At 49.9% G+C, this 13,686-nt stretch overlaps 3 protein-coding genes across 4 annotated transcripts in view; 1 reads left to right on the forward strand and 2 right to left on the reverse strand.

Annotated features, from left to right (window-relative positions):
* The window catches only part of WDR31 (WD repeat domain 31), a 79,927-nt gene that overhangs the window by 17,130 nt on the left and 49,111 nt on the right, over positions 1-13,686 (reverse strand). The window contains exon 2 of the mRNA XM_083475223.1: positions 1,473-1,677. The gene's annotated coding sequence lies outside the window, so the exon portion shown is untranslated. The remainder of the gene's footprint in view (positions 1-1,472; positions 1,678-13,686) is intronic.
* BSPRY (B-box and SPRY domain containing) lies at positions 13-8,870 on the forward strand. Of its 2 annotated transcripts, none has more exons than XM_083475189.1 (6): positions 13-343; positions 791-889; positions 3,826-4,056; positions 5,984-6,009; positions 7,492-7,616; positions 7,768-8,870. In XM_083475189.1, the coding sequence occupies exons 1-6, from the start codon at positions 122-124 to the stop codon at positions 8,286-8,288; spliced, it is 1,224 nt and encodes a 407-aa protein (XP_083331315.1). In that variant the 5' UTR covers positions 13-121; the 3' UTR covers positions 8,289-8,870. The 2 variants fall into 2 exon arrangements, with proteins under 2 accessions (XP_083331315.1, XP_083331316.1); XM_083475190.1 differs by having other exon boundaries at positions 44-343; positions 5,987-6,009.
* HDHD3 (haloacid dehalogenase like hydrolase domain containing 3) lies at positions 9,440-10,607 on the reverse strand (the record flags this gene model as incomplete). The annotated part of the gene is made up of 1 exon (XM_083475255.1): positions 9,440-10,607. The coding sequence occupies one exon, from the start codon at positions 10,605-10,607 to the stop codon at positions 9,885-9,887; it is 723 nt and encodes a 240-aa protein (XP_083331381.1). The 3' UTR covers positions 9,440-9,884.

Below are 13,686 nucleotides of genomic sequence, written 5' to 3' on the forward strand. Positions count from 1 at the left end.
GCTGCTGCGGGCGGGGCGTCCCCAGGGCAGGGAGGCTCCGACGGCGCGGCCCGCCCACCTGAGCCGCAGCCGCAACAGGTGCCTGGCCCGGCGCGCCCTCCGTCCTTCCTCCCTCTCCGCCATGGCTCAGGCGCCGGGAGCGGGGGAACGCCGCCACCTCGGGGAGACCCCAAGCCCCGGTGAGGGGCGCCCCCAAGCTGGAGGCGTCTGCCCGGAGCACGCCCTGGACCTGTCTTGGTTCTGTTGCACCGAGAGGCGGCTCGTCTGCGCCCAGTGCCCCGTCCAGGGCGGCTGCCGGGACCACCGGGTGCGCCCGTTGGCCGAGGAGGCAGCCGAGAGGAGGGTGAGCCTCGACGGGAAGGGCGCTGCTGGGGACGGGGCGGCTCTATTAGGGGTAATGTGGTAAAGCTCTCTCCCTCTCCACACACATCCCCAGTAGAATTTCCCTGCCGGGTATTTGTAGAATTATTAAGAGTACATCTGAGCATATGCAAAGTGCACTCCCTTTGCATTGCATCACCACCTCCCAAATGTCAGCAAATGGGAATTTTTGAGTCCCGGTGGAGTTTTGTATTTTAGAGCTGGTGCCAGCCTGGTTTCCAGTGTAAAGTTAGTCAAGAAACTCCTTCCTGGAACTCCCCAGTCCTGTTTTGGGGTGAGCTGGACGGGGGATGCCCATACTCAGAGGCATAGTTTATTCCCTTGCACACTGAAAGCACCAGTGTATGGGGAGGGAGGAGATTTCAGCACCCTACTTTTTCCCTCCTCATTTTTTTTTTATTTGTTTCAGAACAAAATAGTGGACGAGTGTGAAAAGCTTCAGCTCCAGAGTGCCACAATTGCCAAATTTGCCACAGAGGTGTTGCCAGAGAAGAAGAAGCGCGTTGTGGTAATAATGTGGTCTGGGGAGAATTTGCAGCTGAATTATTAACCCCCTAGTGCACATAACTTTGGGGTCTCCTGCCCCATCCATAACAGCCTCCCCCAACTTGGAGTTCCCAGATATTCCTGGACTACAGCCTCCATCATCCACAGCCAGCAGTGAGCTAGATCAGGGATGATGTGGGTTGTAGTCCAGCAACATCGGAGGACCCAAAGTTGGCAGAGGCTGCTGTGTGATATCCCCCTCTGGTCCAGGAGCCATTTTTTGCAGGTGCAATCTGGTGAGGCTCTTGTGCATTTTGCAACTGCCGAACAGGCAGAAATACACTAGGTCTAGCTTGACCCTCTGCCTGTTGGATTTCCGTCTGCGAACTGCACCTGCTGGATTGTTCCATGTGCTGGGTATTCTGGCAAGCTATGACCCTTATTTGTGAGGTCTGCACTGGCTATCAATCAGGACACGTTGAAGGCTTTGGTGCTAACAGGCCCTATACAGGTAAGGATCAGGATACTTGAAATACAGGTGATCTGTGAGAAAGTTCCTCCTTCAAGTTTGTCTGTCCCCCCCCCCAAAAAAAAACTCCAGTTACCTGCTGTACAGTGACTCAGAGTAGCGCTTTCGGTGTAGCTGTCCCGTTCTGTGAAACAGCATTCCTGTTGAGATACGCCAGCTCTCTGCGCTTTCCGGAAACCATGGGAGATATTTTCGCTCCAACTGGCTTTTCCTGCTGGACGAAACAGTCTCTCTGTCTCAGGTGTTCGTACTGAGTTTGTTTTAAAACCCATTTTCTCCCTCTGCGTGTGTGGCGGGGTGTGTGTGTGTGTGTGTACTGTTTTAAATGTCAATGAGTTGCCTTGAGACATAGTCTTGGATATTATTGGAATTATTATTTAATGTGGTGCAGCTGTTAAAAGGCTTGGCAGCCCTGCTAGGAAAAAGGTAGCAACCGTCTCAGGCAGATTCAACCTGTCCCTAACCTTGGTTAACAGGTGGGACTTGGAGAGTTGAGGGGGGGTCTCTTCTTAGGGAGTCCCCTCCTACCCTGTAACTGTGACTTAGGGGATGAAGCCTGCCTCTGGAATGGGGACCAGATGATTCGGGGTATATGTGGGGCAGGAATTTATGTTTGATTTTTGCCAGAGCCTGGAGACAATGAAGCAGGTGAAGTCCGAAGAGTTGGCAGCTTTCCGCCCTCAAACAGGAATCTGTGGGAGGCTCCTTGTCCCATTTTGGGGGTGGGGGTGTCACCCAGCCAAAGCTGGTTGGAGGGATTCCCCTTGCTGTCCTTGTGGACCTTGCTTGGTGCTTAAGCTCGAGAGCAAATGCAGGAATCCTTAGCAGCAGGGCTGGACCAAGACATTTTATGGCCCTTGAGGCGAACTGCAAAATGACGCCCCCCCCCCACCAGAGAAGAAAGGGGGAGTGAAGCTCTACGTCATGAACCATGGAGGAGTGGTTGCTAAAATTACTGGATTTAGCTGAGATGGCGAAGTCTACAATTTTTTATCAGAGAAAAGTCCTTGTCAACATTTACTAAAGACTCAAAACATCTTACAGACTTTTTGCATGAAAAAGAGCTGATGATATATGGTTTTGAAGACTAGTAAGGTTGGATTGTAGAAAGTGGATTTGTTGGGTGTAATCTTGGAGTGGATACGTTGGATATTTTTCATATATAGCTGACAGATGAAGATTCGGAAGTTCTCTTTTTTTCTTTTCCCCAGGCCTTTCCCTCCCCTTTCCCTTTCTCCTTTCTCCTTTCTCTGTCTTCCTGTCTGTCTCTCTCTCCTTTTCTGGTCTGTGTTTTTATTTAGATTACCATATTTTTTGCTCTATAAGACGCACCAGACCATAAAACGCACCTAGTTTTTGGAAGAGGAAAACAAGAAAAAAATAATTCTGAATCCCAGAAGCCAGGACAGCAAGCGGGACCGCTGCGCAGCGATCCCGCTGGCTGTCCTGGCTTATGGGATAGCCGTGCGCAGCCTCTTCCGGTCAAGGGAAGCCTTCATTCCCTGCCCGGGAGAGGCAGAGTGCGGCTAAGGTTCCCCCAAGAGCCGCGCTCCCTTTAAAGAGCATGCCCTTCTCCCTCCTCGGGGAAAAGCCCCCAAGAGCCACACACACACTCCACGCGGCTCTTTAAAGGGAGCGCTGAGCAGAGCCTCCCGCCTGCATTCGCCCCATAAGATGCACACACATTTCCCCTTACTTTTTAGGAGGGGAAAAGTGCGTCTTATAGAGCTAAAAATACAGTAGCTTTTTGGTACAAAGATATTTGATATTAATTTTTAAAAATCTGCTGCCCCTGTGGATCTTGCCGCCTGAGGTGGCCGCCCCACCTTGCCTCATGAGTGTGCCAGCCCTTAGCAGTGAACAAAGGCAGGGCTCATCTTCTTCTGTATGTTTGAAATGTGTCAGTGAACCACCGGCAGGCTTACGAAAAGGAAAGAAGTTCCTGCAGCCCATTGTCTCTGCATAACCACAGCCTTTGTGGCCTATGACTCCCTTGTGGGAAGTTTCGTTTTCGGGGAGCTCTGCCCTGATGCTCTCCAGCCCATTTTGGTCCATGAGAAAGTCTGTCTGGCTTAACATGCAGACATTTCCCAGGCCCCATCCCCATGGCATCTCCAGTTTAAAAGTGGGGTGTCAGAAAGCAGGTGGTTGGGAAAGACCCAGTCCAAAGAGAAGACCTGGTACAGCTCAGTCAGTAGAGCATGAGACAGTTAATCTCAGGGTTGTGGGTTCAAGTCCTACATTGGGCCAAAGATTACTACATTGCATGGGGTTGGACTAGACAACCCGCTTGGTCCCTTACAACGCGACAATTCTATGATTGGTGATGATGGGAATTGTAGTGCTGTTCCCCACACAGGGCCTGGGTGGGCTGGTGTCCCACCCTTGTGTCGTGCAGCTTCCCATTTCACCTTGTCCTCCTTTCTCAGACTGTGGCCAGCAGTGCCCGGGAGGTCCTGATCCAGCGCCTGAACCTTGTGAGGAGTGTGTGTGAGAGCGAGGAGCAGCGGCTGCTGGATGTGGCCCACTCAGAGGAGGAGCGTGCCCACCAGAACATCCTCACCCAGCAGGTCCACTGGAACGAATCACTACGGAAACTGGACGCCCTCCGGACTTACATGGTGACCATGATCACCAGCACAGATGATGGTGGCCTAGTGGTAAGCATTGGCGATTGGTCCCAAGTGAGGATCACCCTCATCTTGCAGTTTGCATGTGATCGGTTTATGGGTTTATCTCTCACTTATGGCGAGCTGTGAAATGGACAGAGATATAAATGTTTATCCTCCATTCTTTGGTTCGTAGTCGACAGGCATAAGCAACTTGTGAATTTTGGGAAGCTCCAACAAAATAACAATTACACAAGCATGCCCTTAAAAATGCAGTATCAAAGCAGAAATCAATTTTAAAGTCTGTTTCTTTATTTTAAAGATTGTGTTGAATTATAAAAGGTGAAAGAGCTTAACAAATGAATACATCCAAAAATAAATATTTGCCCAGAGACGATTTCAACAGTGATAGAATTAAACCTTTGATTCCCATCAAAAAGTCCCTTCCCGCTTTTTTGTTTATTTGGTTTATTTCATAAATAAAATGATTGCAAAAACAACCTCAAAGCAGTTTACAAAAAGATAAAGCATGAAAATTAAGGGGGGAAATCACCAAAATAGTTTCTGACAGTGATTTCAGGCTATGGGAGTATGATGAAACTGCAGGGTGACACACACACACATACCCTGGGTCGGTTGTATGTGATTTCCCCCATGGCAGCTTCAGTTGGCTGTACTTAGCCCACCTACCATATCCACATAAACCAAGGTTGGCTGTGAAGTGCTTTTAAAATCTGGTTCTAGACCTTGGTTAAGAGCAAGCCCTGCTTCACCTTATCCATGGTTAGCACGGCATGATGGCCAACCATAGCTAAGGCCAGTGGTGGCTGATGCCTGACAGAAATGGAAGGGCAGAAAGCAGGGAGCCACACAGTGGGTGGAACCAGAGTTAACAGCAGGTGGAGCCAGAGGTAGGAGGAGGAGCCAGCTTACTCTAGTTTTGCCCCCTCCCCTTCATCCTTCTGTTCCCTGCTGAGGTCCGAAGAATCAGCACAAAGGCAGAGAAGGGAGCTGGCAGGCAGCCCCCCCCCCCCCGCTAGACTGGATGGGAGAAAGAAGACAGGCAGGCAGGGGCTGGCGGACAGGCTGAGATTGGCAGGGCACCCCCCCCCCCCAGTATGGCTATGGGAAAAGTGGGCAGGGTGGGTGGAAGAAGTGAAGTCATCTGTGGTTAAGGAAAGGGCAATCGTAATCAGTCTCTGGCTTCCTGCCTGCTTATATTGAAACTCGTCTTGAGATTGTGGTCAAATTGCAAGAGCTAAAAATAAAGCAAAAATGTCATCATCTTGGGCTTTTCTTAAAAAATTAAAAAGCTGCCATGCTTCAGTTTTTTTAAAAAAAACATTTTTTATTGAGTTTTACATCATTTTTAACATAATCACAACTAACAGTATAATCACAAAATAAATTTATTTTGTGCCATGCTTCAGTTTATCGGAAGCTACTTTGTACAGTCAAACCTCGGCTCCCAAAGGCCTCCGTTTTGGAACGTTTCGACTCCCGAATGCCGAAAACACAGAAGTAAAAGCTCCACTTTTTGAACGTTTTTTGGAAGCCGAACGTGCAATGTGGCTTCCACTTGAGTGCAGGAAGCTCCTGCAACCAATCAGAAGCCGCGCCTCGGTTGCTGAACATTTCGGAAGCCAAACAGGCTTCCAGAATGGATTAAGTTCAACAACCGAGGTTTGACTGTACCAGGCCAGGCTTTGTGTCTGTTGAACCCAGTCAGGTGGGCTCTGTCTGGTAGCCCTTCTCTAGGGTCTCTCAGGCCAAGGAGGCTCTTTCCCCTGCCCACCCTCAACTTGAGCCCCCCCCCTTTCACTGCAGGGACCCTAGAGCTGAGCCAGGGTCCCTTTCCACTCTTTCCCTGGGGTTCCCATCCATGGCGTCAAATGGACCGCCATCTATTTAGCAGTGGTAATTTTCTGTTTTCGTAGAGGTCTTTTTGGTAACTTTCTCTCTCTCTCTTTGTTTTTAGCAGGCAGAGGAGGAAATCTTTGAGAGGTGAGTGAAGACATCTTTGATTCCTACCTCTACCTCCCCCCACCTCAAAAAAAGCAATAAACAGGAGCATAGGAACATGGCAACAGGCCTGAGGAGCCTGACCAAAGGGGCTTCATCCAATCTCAACAAAATATTAACATCACAATAAAACGTCAACCATTAAAAACTTCCCTGTACAGGAGTACCTTCAGATGCCTTCTAAAATTCATATAGTTATTTATCTTATTGACATCTGATGGGAAGGCATTCTGCTGGGCAGACACCACTACTGAGAAGGCCCTTTTACTGGTTTCCTGTAACTGGCCTTTTATTCCTACTCTCTGCTTCTTGTTCTTTAACTGACTGCCGAGATGTAAGGCCTGTCCTCCTGTTTCAGGACAGCTGTTTGCTCAGGCCCCTCTGGTGGTTTTGATACCGTTCTCTAGATTCCCACCAACACTCTGAAATAACTCTAAAGGGGAGTCAGACAGGACTTACTTGTGCAGAAGCCATGCTGATTTACCTTCAGCAAGACCTGTTCTTCCCTATGCTTCCTAATGCTGCCGCTGATAATGATACCAGAACTGGTATCAACTGGCCTGCACTTTTTTGGGATATCTTTAAATGTTTTATATTGTTAGGCTCAACAGCAGTTTCACACTCTGAGTTGTTTAAGAACTCTTCAGATGGAATCTGTCTAGATTGAATGATTTATTTGTTTTTAATTTGTCTAGGATGTACTCTCTTGCATCTCTTTGCCTTTCTGCTATCTCAATATCCTCCTTTCAGCCCTTTAATTCCCTTCCCACACAGTGGGTCAGCTGCCTCCCTAGTGGGCTTTCTGCTTCTGAAGTGTTTTTTTAAAAATGCTGTAAATGTATTTTGTGCTATTAAAAGCACTTTCCTCATTGCCTCCTTCCAGTGTGTGTGTGCAAGTTTGTGTTTCTTTCTGTTCTACTCCTTTGGGCAAGGCTTTTGTCCACAGGCCTGGTGGGAAAGCTATTGTTTGCCTCCTTTCTGTTCTTATTTTTATCATGTGTTTTGTGTTTTTTATATTGTAATTACGGTATATGATGTGAACCACCCTGAGATCTATGGGTAGAAGGCAGTCTACAAATTTATTAAATAAAATAAAAATAAATACAGTGGTACCTCGGGTTAAATACTTAATTCATTCCAAAGGTCTGTTCTTAGCCTGAAACTGTTCTTAACCTGAAGCACCACTTTAGCTAATGAGGCCTCCTGCTGCTGCCGCGCCGCCAGAGCACGATTTCTGTTCTCACCCTGAAGCAAAGTTCTTAACCCAAGGTACCATTTCTGGGTTAGCGGAGTCTGTAACCTGAAGTGTATGTAACCTGAAGCGTATATAACCCGAGGTACCACTGTACCCTAAAGAGCTAAGGATACTGATATATATCGTACGTAACAGTGTATTTTACTGGGAATGAATTGAAAAGTGGTATGTTAAAACTGACCCCAGTTGCTTCTGTTGTGTTGGTTTAGGACAGAGGAAGCTGAAGGAATCCTGAAGCCCCAGGAGTCAGAAAAGCTGGACTTTAACCCATGGTGCCTCCAGAGTCCATTAGTGAGCCGGCTATGGGCCTTAGCTGTTCTCTGTCGGGCCTCAGGTCAGTGTCTTTTCCTTGTGGGGTAGGGGTCATTATCCAGGCCACCTCCACCTGCCTTCTAGTTTTGCTTTTGCTGCCTTTCAGTCAGCTATGTTCTCAACACCTTTCTGCCGAGTGTGTGGTGACCGGTTTCTTTCTCCACCCAGAACAGATGAAGTCCACGTGGATGAGAAAACAGTCAGCCCCCTCTTGCAGCTTTCGGAGGACAAGAGAACGCTGACCTTCAGCCCCAAGAAAAACAGCAGGCCCGACCCCGGTGGCCCGGCACGGTTTGACCACTGGCCCAATGCTTTGGCCGAAGAATCGTTCTGTTCGGGGGTCCATGCCTGGAGAGTCCGGGTGGCCAAAAGCGGTGCTTACAAGCTGGGCATCTCCTATGGCTCCCTGGAGCGCAAGGGGGCTGGGCCAGAAGCCCGTCTGGGTTGCAACGCTTCCTCCTGGGTTTTCTCCCGCTACGGCACCGAGTTCCAGTTTTCCCACAAGGGCCAACACCAGGCAGTGGAGATGCTCAAGTGCCCGGCTGAGATTGGAGTCTTGGTGGACTTGGATGCTGGAGAGGTGCTGTTTTTTGACCCGGATTCCTGCGCCATTCTGCACATGCACCACGAAGCCTTCGCCGGCCCCATCTACCCAGCCTTGGCCGTGGCAGATCAGAGCCTCTCTCTGATGTGAGGGGAGCCAACACCGCAAGGCTGCAGTTATGTTCACCAAGGTTGTTATTTCCTAAAGCTGAGCGGGGCTGGATCACCTTATATTCCAGCAAGATGAGCACTGTGGTTCTGGCAGGACGATGCCAACTTATGCCAGGAAGCGAGAGGGCTTTGCTCTGGGGCAACTCACAGGCTGTCTCTGGCTCTGCGTTCAGAGCAGATGGGAGCTGCAGTTTGCAGCTAAGTATCTTACCAGAGGAGGCCATGAAGGAGTCAGTGACAAGGGCTGAAAGGCTTGGCTTGGGAGGGACATTCTACCTGCTCCAAGATGGCTATTCTCACTGTTATTTAGCCTTAGCACTGTGTCACCACAAGTCCAGTCAGAAAAGACAATTGTACTGTACTAGTCCCTGAGGGGAAAGGGACAGAGCTGGTGATTAAAAAAAAATATCTGACTAGGAAAACAGAATTCTGCAACCTGTGCAAATTACACAATGGATGGAGCATGTTGCTGCTTTTTTTGTCATCACCGAATGTTATAATTATGAATGTAAAGCTACTGTTTAAATACTAGAATTGTGAATTTAAAACTGCATAATTTAAAGCTACTGTTTTGCACATTTCCCCCTGCATTTTTGCTGGGAACCTCAGTCCAGTTTGCTAAGAATCTCATTCAGTCTTCCTGCAACCGACACCAGCACGTTCGGTGATTTTGGCAAGCCCGTTCTCTTCCCACATACTTTCTAGCATACCTTTGTGACCATGAGGGGTAGAAACTTGTTTCTTCTTAAAATGTGTTATTCTCAGGAATACCTTTGTGACCATGAGGGGTAGAAACTTGTTTTTCCTCCTAAAATGTGTTATTCTCCGGAAGCTGAACCATGCAGAATGTTGCATTGGATTCCTGTTTTTCTGCCAGACTGTGGCAGACACACAGCACAGGGCAATAAAATGGGAGATCCTAGAATACTGTAACAGAAGGGTAGAATTTGAAATGGACCCCAATGGTCATCTAGTCCAACCCCCAGCAATGCAAGAATCACAACTAAAGCATCCATCAGTCTTTCTCTACTGCATCACATAACAGAAATAGGCTGCCTTCTAAAAAGCAGCCTGGCCTCCACTTGCACATTTCATTTGTTCCCAAGGCTATATAACAGGGGCACAAGGATATGCATTCTAACAGCATTTTTATTTATTTTTAAAAGGCAGATACAAACAAAAGTATATAAATAACCAACCAAATACTTTAGGCAATTAAGCCAGGGACGTTTTATTTTCTGTTTGTTATGAAATTGTGCTGAATAATTTAAGTTCAAGTTTTTAAACTTGGGAGAGGTCCTTTTTTGGGCCACAAACGGAGTCAAAAGTAATTACATGCATAAATAACTCATGGGTGTCAAGGGGCGGGCCCAGGATCTTTCTCCCCGATCCTGCTACCTCCTTTCTTTTTATTTATTTTAAAAATTAAATTAGATTATTAATTTATTACTATTTCTAATGTACAAGAACATAAAATGTTTCCTCCCTCTCTCACCTTCCACCTGCCAACTGAAGTGCTACAGTCTAGGAGGGACACCAGGTGTGATTTAGCTGGACCCTGACAAAACTCCTCCCCTTAGCCCTTCTCTATAAGGGACGGGAGGTGCATCAGTGATGGTAGGATGTGGGCATTGGGCACTTCCGCATCCTTCTCGAGAGGCTGGCAACCTGATTTATACAGAAAACTGTGCATCCCTGCCTCCCTCGCTGCCTTGTAGTCGTTCACATAGTCGTCCCCCACGTGAGCTGCCAGCTGAGGAGACACCCCTGCGATGCGGAGCGCCTCCAGGAAAATCCGCTTGTCCGGCTTGGCAAACCCCACTTCTTCCGAGGTCAGGACAAAGTCGAAGTGCTGGCGGAGGCCGCAGCGGGTCAGCACTTCCTGCAGCCTCTGGTCAAAGTTGGAGATGATGGCCATGGGGACCCCCATCCTCTGGCACTGCTTTAGAGTGTCCCTGGCACCCGGGAGCAACTCCCAGTTGCGGGCGCTGCTGTAATCCTGATAGAGTTTCTCCGCAATGGGCCGGACAACCTCCTCGCTGTGGACACCGGAGAGCCGGAATGTCTCCATGACAACATCCATCCACCACTGCTTGGAGCTGAGGCCTCTGTCTGAGCCATAGTTGGGGAAATGCAGGCTTTGGGCCCTGTAGGCTTGGCGGAAAGACTGGGTGAGGGCTTCGGCCTGCACCTGGACGCCACAGGCCCGGGCCTCAGCAGAGTAGCTCTCGCCCACGGGGACACGGAGGCGAAGGAGGGTGTCCTTCACGTCCCACGTCAAGAGCCGAAGCTTCAGCATGGTGTCAGCGCTAGCCTAGAAAGAGAAGGGAACGAGAGATGGGAACTAGGCGTCAACACGTCTTATCACGGGCAAAATCTTGACTGGCGCAGTTTAGTTCATGGCCCCCCAGCGCAAGCAAGGTCTCGAGAGGAAAACCCAGCAGTCTCCAGCCAGCATGACCTTGCAAGCTCTGTCCTGGCAGGTCTGCAAACTGGTTTCTGTCTCCAAGCTCTGGCAGAGGAAGCCCTTTTTCCGGCAGGAAAATCTTGTCACCTGCCAATCCGGCTGCCCTGCAAGGGGGACTTTCACTTGGAGGGGTGGACTTGCTGCTCAGACGTCCAAGGCCAGAGAATGAAAATGAGAGCGGCCACCTTTGACCAGCGTGCTTTCAGGAGGCAGAATTAGCAACAGGCAACAGGTTAATGACTAATCCCGGATGGTCGCAGATGATTTACTGTAAAGCAGCGGCTGAAGGAGGGAGACTTTTGAGTCCTTTCAACTGTTTTCATTGTGCTTTTCTGCAAAGGCTTCCAACATGGCCCACGCTTAAAAAAGAAATAAATCACCAACTGATGAAACACTAATGAAGTTACAAAAGCCTGAAACAATGAAAGCAGAGAGGGCAGGAACATAACTTTGGCTGCGTACCCTGATCAGATCTTTACGAGGAGCATCTGAAAGACACTCTTCAAGAAATGGCCAGGCAGGGTGAGGTGGGGAGTGGGAGAGACCCACCTAAAATTCAGCACGTTCTCAGCCTGAGAATTTGCTTTTGGTGCCAGAATTGAGCTCACAAGCCTTTCAGACAAAAATGCACTCCTAGATATGGCCAGCGGCTGGACGGGGTGGGGGTGGCGGAAGGATACTTGATATTTGCAAGGTTAAAAAAATGAGTTCAGGTGTGGGTCCAGAAACCCACAATTGCAGATCCGCTGCCAAACAAAACTCTACCAGCAGATCCCTTTCTTTTTTCTGCTGCCCATTTCCCCTGCTTTAAGAGACTCACACACACAACCTGTCCCCCCCCCCCCGTTGCCTGGTGCCTGACTGCCCCTCTTCCTGCTTGTGAGGCAGCAGGAGTAGAAAAAGGCAGCAGAACCAGTTGGGCAGGAAGGTGAGAGCCAGATGGGGCACAGCAGAGGTGGAACTGGGTGTGGGCATGGCTTGGCTGGCCTTCCAACATGAACACAAAGGGTGATGTTGCACAAGGAACCACCCAGGCCAGCTCCCCTCACCCTCTGGGCACTGCCAGGATCCCTTTCAGGTTGTGCTCTTCCCGTGGCGGGGGTGCAGGATAAGAAGTCATTGGCCACCCTGGCTGGGGGCGAGTGGGCAGTTGGTTTCATGCCTGCCACCCTTCTCTGGAGACCTCAAAGCAGAAAGTGCTGGCTGGGGTAATTTAGCTCTCTGGCTTTGCTCTTGGAGTGGATAATTCTCTCTCCACCCTTATCTAGGATTAAAGGGCATTGTCTGGAATGCTTGTTATATTCTGCTTCAGAGCCCCAAGAGGCTCTCAAAGCGGCTTACAAAGCTTCTCAGCATGTAACGTGCTCTCAGCACCTCATCCATCCATCCATATGGATGGGCAGGATGAGTTAGTGGCTAGGCAAGAGGGGCATTCCTGCTCTTACCTCTCCTGGGTATCACACCAGGAAACAACCTCCCTTGGAGGGGATAGGGTGGGCAGGTGGGGGGGTGAGGGAGGCACTGCTGGGGTGGGGGGATGAGGGGGATGCTGACAGGATCCCCTTCCTGGCAGTGGGTACCAGGGAGTGGGAGTGGGAATCGCCTGCCCTTCCTGTTGCCCGTTGTGCCACCTGCCTGGTGTTTGCTGTGGTCTGAGTGCAGTGGTGAGCTGGTAGGTGTGTTGACTGCTCCAAACAGGGTTGCACTCCTCCCTCCAAAGGCACAGGTGCGTAGCCTGGGGGGTGTTCCTGGGTCCACCCTTTGCCACTAGAGGCCCAGGTGGCTATGAGCGCCTTTGGGCCAGCTGTGGTTGGCAAGGCAGCTGCAGCTGTTCCTGGACCAGGAAGAAGCCCTTGGCCTATGTCATGCCATCCTGGCACTCTGGAGAGGATTAATGCAATGAGCTCTGTGTGTGTGGACTGGGGGGGGGGGCACTTCCCTTGAACTTAACCCAGAAGGTGCAGCTGGTGAACACTGCAGCATCTGGGTGCAGCCTGGGGCACCATGTAACTTCTCTGCCAGGCAAGCTGCACTGGCTGCCCATTCTAATTTTGCATTTAGAGCCCCAAATAACTTGGGACCCAGTTACCCCCCCAAAAAAATATATCCGAGAGAGTAACTTCACTCCTCAAGAAGCCATTGCTAAGAGGGAGCATTTGGGACTCTGCCAGTTGCTGGGAACCACAGCCTTGCTCTTGTGCTGAGGTCCTGCTTGCTCGTTTCCCACATCTGGTTGGCCGCTGTGAAAGTAGGCTACTGGACTAAATGGGCCATCGGCCTGATCCAGCAATATCCTCTGTTGTCCTTATGGGGTGCGATGCACCAGAGACCAGCCTCTTCTCGAGGTCTCAGCTGCAACCAGGCGAGAACCGAGTGTTTTGGAGATCGGAGACATTAAAAGCAGTCTTCTCCAAAACTGTGATCCAGCTATATATCCAAAATAATAACTACAGTTGTCCTCATTGTCTTTGGTTTACAGTGCTTGTAAACGTTTGGATTTTATATTTCATCTTATTTTACTGCACGCTACTTCGGCTATTTATTTCCAGGCTCTGAAGCTGCTTTGCAATTAAAAAAACAGAGAGGGGAGGGGCCGTGGCCCAACGTAGCCCTAACTGCTCCCCACACCCAACTTCGTTGCATGGGGCTCTGGTTGCGCGTGTTGGTGGCCGGAGAGGCGCTCCCGGAGTCGTGCAGAGCTCAGGCGGGGCAGGGGTGGGGTGGGGTGGGGAAGGGAAGGGAAGACAGCGGCCACCTTACCTCTTCTCCGTAGCTTCATCTGGACTGAGTGCGCAAGCGCAACTCAGGGGGAATGCGCGTGCTCAGTAAATGCCTACCGAAGCTATTTACTTTGCCCGCTTTCTGGGCGCTGCACTGGTTGCAGCAGCAGCAGGACGGGCGGTGAAGGTCT

This window comes from Podarcis liolepis (genome assembly GCF_965112155.1).
Source record: "Podarcis liolepis genome assembly, chromosome: 14".
Classification (NCBI taxonomy): Eukaryota; Metazoa; Chordata; class Lepidosauria; order Squamata; family Lacertidae; genus Podarcis; species Podarcis liolepis.